The 7,803-nt window shown below is 37.6% G+C and overlaps 1 protein-coding gene across 1 annotated transcript; it reads right to left on the bottom strand.

The window, feature by feature from the left end:
* Positions 1-231: 231 nt before the first annotated feature.
* On the bottom strand, positions 232-7,160 carry LOC112033146 (uncharacterized). The gene is made up of 6 exons (XM_024065928.2): positions 6,451-7,160; positions 4,495-4,657; positions 3,727-3,903; positions 3,529-3,612; positions 879-960; positions 232-770 (listed from the first exon to the last, which is right to left on the bottom strand). Exons 1-6 carry the CDS (start codon positions 6,819-6,821, stop codon positions 343-345), a joined length of 1,305 nt encoding a protein of 434 aa, XP_023921696.1. The 5' UTR covers positions 6,822-7,160; the 3' UTR covers positions 232-342.
* Positions 7,161-7,803: the final 643 nt, after the last annotated feature.

Raw genomic sequence — 7,803 nt, 5'->3', positions numbered from 1 at the left:
TCAACCCCAGTAACATGTCATTCCTAACTCTCCAAATTGCCATGTGCCTTGGGAAAGATCTCAATCTACAAGAGTAAATAAATGAACAACTATTGCAAACAATTGACAGTGAAACCATAGCAAACTGAAGGGGAATATAACTCGGTCTGCATAACAATTTATGATTTATCGCAGCACACTTGCACAGTTAGCGCACGCACACACCACGATAAAAGCCAAAAAAATTACTTAAAAAAAAAAAATTATATAATCTCAATAAATAACAATCAATGTGTTCAAATGTAATTTTCATGATTCCTCAAAACAGATAGAAATACAATGTCTCTTCTCCTAGGCTAACTCTCACCTTCGTGCAACTCTCTGCCCTGCTCCAAGTAACAAGACTTTCCCTATTGCACCAGAGTGAAGTCCAAGAACCAGAGCCACAGTTCCACCAACAGCTAACCATTTCCAATCGATGCCTTGATCTTTTTCTCTCCTATTGACTAGATTTGTTTCCTCTTCATCAGAAGCTTGCTCTAAATAGTTCATGCTTCTGCCCAAAGAAATCTTTGTGGTGACTCCTGCCATCCGTGCACATCTAGACAAAGGAACCCCAGACTTCCTCGCATTCTGGTATGCCCTCATACCAGAGTGCAATTTCTTGACAGCTCCCCACATTCCATGACGGACCCCCAACTTTGCCACATCCTTGGGAATCCCCATGTCTTCGTAATGTAAAAGTGTAACCTCACACGCAGACAACTGTCCATCACCCTTACAAGATTCCACTGCATAGATTTTCCAAATTCAGCAAATGAGGCAGCAGCACTAATTTGTCACTTAACTTTGCTCACCAAATTGTTGCAAAAATCAATTAAATGATTAACAATTCTTACCAGCCCTAATAATCCAACTGGAGAAATAAAGCTCAACACGTCTAGGCTTGTCTCGCTTGGGCAAACCTGGAAAGGGCACCCCCTGCAATATTGTAGCTCACATATTAAAACACCATCTGAATGCTGGAAACACAGCATGCATAAAAATGGGATTCAAGAATGTTTGTGAAGATTTAACACCAACAGGTGAATTATGGTTGGAGACTTGGAGCAAGGAGTCCATACTAGGAAACACAGATACAGACAGAGGACACCAGTACAGTATGATACAGATAAGGTAATATGGTAGGACATGACATAACAGGGATACAGTAATCAATACGTATAATTTTAGGTAAATTTTATTTTAACTTTAGGTCTGAAAGATAAATTACAATAATCAAAGTGTATGAAAACACACAATTGGCCGTTGCTTTATATATATATATATATTATGTTTAAATACATTAACTAGCACTAATAGCATCCTTTATGGTGCCCCATGTCTATGATTTAAACCCCATCTCCCCCCTTCCCCACCATCAACCTATCAAAATGGCAGCTCCTCATTGATGGACTCCAGCATCCAAGTCCAATACACTTCACGTAACTCCACCATCCACCTTTTCAACCGACCACTTAATGGCTGTCAAAAATGATCCAAATATGTGTAGAATGATCCAATCCTGCCCATAAAAATCAAATCTGTGTAGAATCTTTCATGAAGTAGGATCTACATGGGATTGCAATACTGGATGATGGAATGTAACATCCTACAATCCTACTCTATAGAATCCTTATGATCCTACCCCATAGAATCAATTTAGATCGGTATAGAATTTTTCTTACAGCCTCTAAGCAACAAAACTGACATCCATTAAAATTATTAATAATTATGTCTCTCTATGGTGAGATTAGGATTGTCTAGCCCTATTGATGAAGTTGTAATGGGTTTTGAAGGGCTTGGTATTTCTCATTATCTTAATACAATTAAAACATTTGCAAAATCTTTATAACTTTGGAATTGGGATGATTTTATTTTAGTAGAAAATGACAGATTTGTTGATTTAGAACTTTGTGTATTTTTTATGTTAGAACTTGGAACTTGTAAGTTTGAAATTTAAAGTTGTCATTTATTCATGTATTGGTAATTTGGTATTAAGTAGTTAGTATCTTTTATACGTAATTTGTGTCACATTTGCTTTTTTTCTTATGACTCTTTAACATATATTATCATTACTGATGACTTTTAATTAGGTTTTTTTTTTTTTTTTTTTTTTTTTTTATGGAAAGTAGAATCTTACAATTCTTGATTTGATCCTACAATCTGATCCATGAAACCTTCTCACCAATCATAGCAGGATCCCAATCCTGACTACTTTGATTCCTGTACCCTCTCTCAGCATGCTGCCCCTCGTTAAAACAGTTACTTATGTCAACTCCACCATCTCTCTCTCTCTCTCTGATATCTCCGCATGCTGGCACTAATTCCGCCAGTCACTTAAGTCAACTCCACCTCTCTCTGATTCATCCGTTTCAGGATAAGAAAAGAAAGCACCCAAATTAGAATGCAGCAGTATTGCTGCTGAGAATGATGTCGACAATAGCAGTGCTGCTTCTTGTGGGCCTATGATCAAAATCTCTGTATCCCACGGCTCAGTCAACCACAAGAGAGAGATGGCTTTTAAGTTCTGAATGTTCAAACAAAAAAAAGCTATCCCTAAATCCCTCCTTGCATCCTGACCTTATCCACCCATATCTGAAATTAAAAACATTTTGTCACCTGAAACCGCTCAGACATGGAGATGCAAGGAGGTTTGCTATGTCTTTTCTTCCTAGCCTCCACATAAGAACTATGTGCAGTATTTTCACCTCCAAAAGGAATAACAACAACAACAACAACAACAACCAAGCCTTAGTCCCAAATTTTGGGGTCAGTTATGATTCCCCAACAAGCTAGTCAGGGTCTCCCACATGACTTCTTTTCCACCATTCTATTATATACAAAAGGCTCTATGGGAGAAGGTCTTTAAAACTTGTCAACGGAACAAAATAAAAATTCCCTGATAATTAGTAAGACAAGTACCAGTAACAAAATTACTCCATAGCTAGGCCAAGTGAGAAAAAACGCAAAATAAATAGTGAAGGCAAGTTTCTGTAAAGAATGGCACAAAATAAGAAATTCCTTGACAAAGAAGGCCAACAAGGTCAACTCATAAACACTATATTTGGATAAATTGGTAAAGGCCAGTAGCTTAAAAATCGTTTTACAGGAACAACCAAGTCTTCAATCAGATAGTTTTTGTGGGCACACCTCAAATCTAGATTAAACAAGAGTGAAACTAAGCGTACTTGAAATGTCCCAGAAGATAAATAGTACAGGACCATCTCTGTTATAACCTATACGAGTTTATCTTCTTTGTCATATAATTGCCGCTGGTCCTTTCTCCTTTCTCCTTATGGATGGATTTTAACCACCATTTGGGATCGGACATATAACATTTTATTCCCTATTGTAGATTTAATGTTAGACTAAGGATAAAGAGGAGCAACCCAATCCTTATGGTCATAACATGCTACAAGGGCCCTTTCCCTAGTGGGAGGTAAAGAAGCAATAGAGGATAAAAATATCGATGTTCAAATGTAAATGATCAGATGATGCAACCAATACCTTTGTCACGCAATAATACGTTTTCCCAGACTCCCATATTCTTCGACCAATGATATATTCTCGATCACTGCAGAAGAAAGGGAACTGCATATAGGAGGGAAAAAAAAAAATAAAGGTATTATATGCAGTCTGAACTAAAAAGTGGTATTATGAAACCAAGATATACAAACAATCGTGAAAATCCTGTGATCTACAAACCTTTTTTATCCAGTGAACAACTGATGTCCCTGTATGTGGACATTCATCCAATATTTTGGAATATGCAAGCATCGTATCCCATTTAGGTCGAAACTCATCATCCCAGAAGAAATCTCTAACCACCTCTGGAGTGGCATCCTCAAAGACCGTTCTACTGCGGTAAACTGTTAGGCCTGTCTGATAACAAACTCACCATCAGATATTGATAGACTATTCAGTCAAACTACAACAAGAATGGGAAGGACACACAAAATTCTGAAGAGAATTACAATAAAGAGATTCATGATTATACATGGGATAGTATTATCAGACAAGAAACAAATAAATGTAGCAATGTTGGCATTGAAGCACCAAGCTTCTCAGGCATCATTGAACCTCACAAATTCACTCATTAAAATATGGATAAAGAAAGTAACATACGTATACCTTCTGCCAGACTAGAAGCCCAATGATTTCAAAGAGAAACAAACACCATGCTTTTCATATGATCTTAGAATGAGTAGTCCCAGCATAAAGGAACATTTCACTAAATGCAAGCCATGCATGCAGAACACAAAGATCAACTGAAGATTGCAATGAAAATGAAAAAAGAAAAATAATAAAGAGGCAGATGAACAAATTAAGCATGCCTTTTATCATTAGCAAATTTCTCCATGACTTAAAAACATAGCCAATGTTCTTCTTGTTTACACTAGATTCAAAAAATACTAGTATGCATCATATCAGCACATTAAGGATGATTTTTCATGTATGTCAGTCAGAATCTACCTCTGGCTCATGGCGCCAAGCTTGGTATGACATGTTAGTAGTAGACCTCTCCATCATACTTTGCCATTCCATCTCTCCATCCCTCCCAAAAAGATGCAATAGGTGTTCTAAATCATTCTCTGTGACAATGTCCTGCTCTCTCTCCTCAGCTGTTGTGCTTGGGCTGCAATAAATTTAAGGTATCATTAACCAATTAATCCAAGAATAAGAGACGTCATTACTCAAGCATTAATAAGTCATTCTGCTAACAACAGTCTTTTAAGGCAACTCTGAAAATTCATGATACTACTAAGACAGGAGGATCATGAATGACTTACCTACCCTTAATAGTCAAAGCACACCCTTTCATTCCGAATTAAAGATTATTTTTTTAAGCATAGAATAAAAAAATAAAATGCAACAAGAACTGTTTAAGCTCCAATGAGAGCAAATGCTGGGTGCACTCTGGTTTTATGTGTCTTCTGTCAATCCAATTCTCATACGAGATTGTAAATTCATGGAAGGTGAAAAACTGCAGAGCATACATTCACAAGAGGTTTCAAATGCATATTGTATTGCCTGATTCTGTGGCTTAACTCATTAGGAGATCCAATCTTTCCTTCACAAAAGTATCTTATTAACCAACTTACCAACGGAAAAACAAGATATACCAAACTTGCCAGCTGCTTACATGATAACCATATTAATCCAGAAAAATTACTAAATGAAATCTTCTTAATCCAGATGAACGATTAGCACAAAATTGTGATTTTAACTTTAAGAAATATCTCTATTTTATTTTATATGTATGTTTCCTAGGGAAAAATGTCTCAAATCATTTTTCTTACTAAACATCTACAAGGTATTGCCACTTGCTGCACCACACAGAACGCAATAGCATCACCTTCAATGGATCACAAATTAATTACGTATTGTTAAAAAAAGAATGCATCCTCAGTCTATTGAATCATTGATTGTAGACCCAATATGCAGACAGTAACCATCAATTCTTACCACCGACCTATTCATATTCAAAAGGAGTAAACTTAATTCCAAATTTCTCAGAAAGATAGAAGTAGTACAGTATCCATTTCATAAGGCATGAGTCATATTCCAAGATATTTCGTTTAAGAGCCAGACAAGCCTTATCAGCAATATATCTCATATCTTTTCGTAGTCATATTTCTTTGAGATGGTTCACATCTCAATCTTCCCAGGTCCTAATCTCTCGTAACATTATGCCTGAGCAACCTGGCTGTGCGTTACATGTGCTAAATTAAAGCATTGGAAGCTCCCACACAGTAAACCTAGCGTCTTCATTGATAAAAAAAAAATATGTAGGATCCAATACACCAAGGCCAGCCACAGTTCTATATATCAATACAGCAACCGTACACATTCAATATACATCTTCCAAGCCAAGGTAACCATTGGATAGGAAATTCAAGTACCAAACTTTTGACTTTAGCTCTAACTTTATACGACAAAGAAGCACCAACTATCCCCCATCTCCCAATTCCCCCAAATAGACATTATCACATGCCCAAGCATTATACATATGTCTTGGTTACTAAACCCTGTCAATCTCAATAGCTTGTTAAAGCATTCGCAATTTTCCCCCAACTATGCGCAAACTTATCTGCTCTCAAAGCAGCCAATCCCCTCTCTTTTTCTTTTTTACTTTTTTCGATAATTCAATTGTTACAATGAGTAGAAGAGTTGGGAGGTTCTCATATAGAAGACCAGGCTGCCACTGAGCCACAAGACTCTTAGCGCTACCTTTCAAAAACAGCTGCCCCATTAAAGCATTAACATAAACCCAATCTTCTACCCAAAAAAAAAAACCCAATCCCAGATATTAATTAACAACATTATTAGCTCAATTCTAATAGCAGACAATGATTCTCACTAAAGAAAAAAAAATTGGTTTCTTTACTAAACAACCTTAAACAAAGCCGGAAGGACAAAAACACTCACCCAACAGAGTCGCCATCACCTTGGTTGCAAACCTTGGAAGTCGCTTGTTGCGGCGATTCTTTACTTCGTCTGTCATTGAAATTGGACCAAATGGTGCGGGCAACAGAAAAGGCAGAGAGAGCAGTAAAGGCGAGCCACAACCGGCGAGCTCCGAACCCCGGCGGAGCCGTCCACAGAAAGCGGAATTTAGAACGCAAACCTAAGAAGACGAGGCCGGTCCACCTGGGGCGCCACGACCACCCGATAAACAGTCCAATCATGACAGCTAGCCATATGGGCACTGCGCAAAGCAAAATGTCGACGAATGTTTCGGCGATCCATGGCTTCTTTAAAAAATCCACCAGATCAAAAAAAGGCAAAGGCTCCCCCATTGAAAAGCTTTCCCTCACAAAAAGAAACAAAATGAATTGATCCTGCGAAACTGAGGGCTCTTATCTCGCCTTCTAAGAATCGATCTACATGGATTATGGACAGATATCAATACAAAGATCATAGATAGATAGTGAGACTTTTGTTTGGGAGAGAGAGAAAGCTGATGAGGGTGGGTTAGGCGGCTGACGTGGACGTGGAAATAGTATGGCCGTCGATTGGGAATCAGGTTTTTTGGGCTTGATGGGAGCTGTAGTTCACGCGATTGGAGAGAGCGTTGGGCATGGGAGGGGTGGTTTTGTTTTTTTTTGAGAATCAGGTGGTTTTTTAAATTAAGGAACAGTTAGTTTTGAGGATATGGTTTACGTATGGTTTTTTTTACTAGTATTAGATATTTTTATACTTATCTGTATTTTTTAGGAAGTTGTTTTTTCTGTTTTGAACAGTTGCTGTTGGAGTCGGGAGATATTTCTCTCTCTGTGTCGGATTTTTTTAGATTGGGTGATTTTTTTTTTTGATGGGGAGATTGGGTGATGTGTTCTCCTTGAGAATGGTCATTTTTAAGTGGTTTTACCACTTATATTTGCCACGTGGCAAGAAGTATAACCATTCTTTAAGAAAAAAGTGCTTTACTTGTGAGAAAAGAACGGAGTTTTTTTTTTGGCTGAATGAGAAAAGTAACGGAGTTGGAGGGTAGGGAAGGAAGTATAACATTTTTTTTTTTTTTTGTAAGTGATATAAAATACAAAGGGATAATTACAGTAAACCCACTTGAGGTTAGGTCCGTTTTCATTTTGCCTACCCGTGGTTCAAAACTTATCACTTTACCCACCTGAGGTCCCTTCCGTTATCACTTTACCCACCTGAAGTCCCTTCCGTTAGAGATCTGTTACCCACCTTTCCCTTTGCCGTTAAAAGAACACATTTTTAGAGAAAAACAAACATAACACGAATCAAAAAGTTAGGGTATGAATTTTTTTGAAA

Source organism: Quercus suber, unplaced genomic scaffold (assembly GCF_002906115.3).
Source record: "Quercus suber isolate HL8 unplaced genomic scaffold, Cork oak 2.0 scaffold_152, whole genome shotgun sequence".
In the NCBI taxonomy this organism is placed as follows: Eukaryota; Viridiplantae; Streptophyta; class Magnoliopsida; order Fagales; family Fagaceae; genus Quercus; species Quercus suber.
The sequence above is the reverse complement of the archived record's forward strand: the minus strand, read 5'-3'. Positions and strand labels throughout refer to the sequence as shown.

Coding starts and splice junctions, on each gene's coding strand:
- LOC112033146 (XM_024065928.2), bottom strand. CDS start 6,821: ATGGGGGAGCCTTTGCCTTTTTTTGATCTGGTGGATTTTTTAAAGAAG. Junction 3,904..4,494: donor CTTGGCGCCATGAGCCAGAG/GTAGATTCTGAC, acceptor GTTTGTTATCAG/ACAGGCCTAACAGTTTACCG. Junction 771..878: donor CAGTTGGATTATTAGGGCTG/GTAAGAATTGTT, acceptor AAATCTATGCAG/TGGAATCTTGTAAGGGTGAT.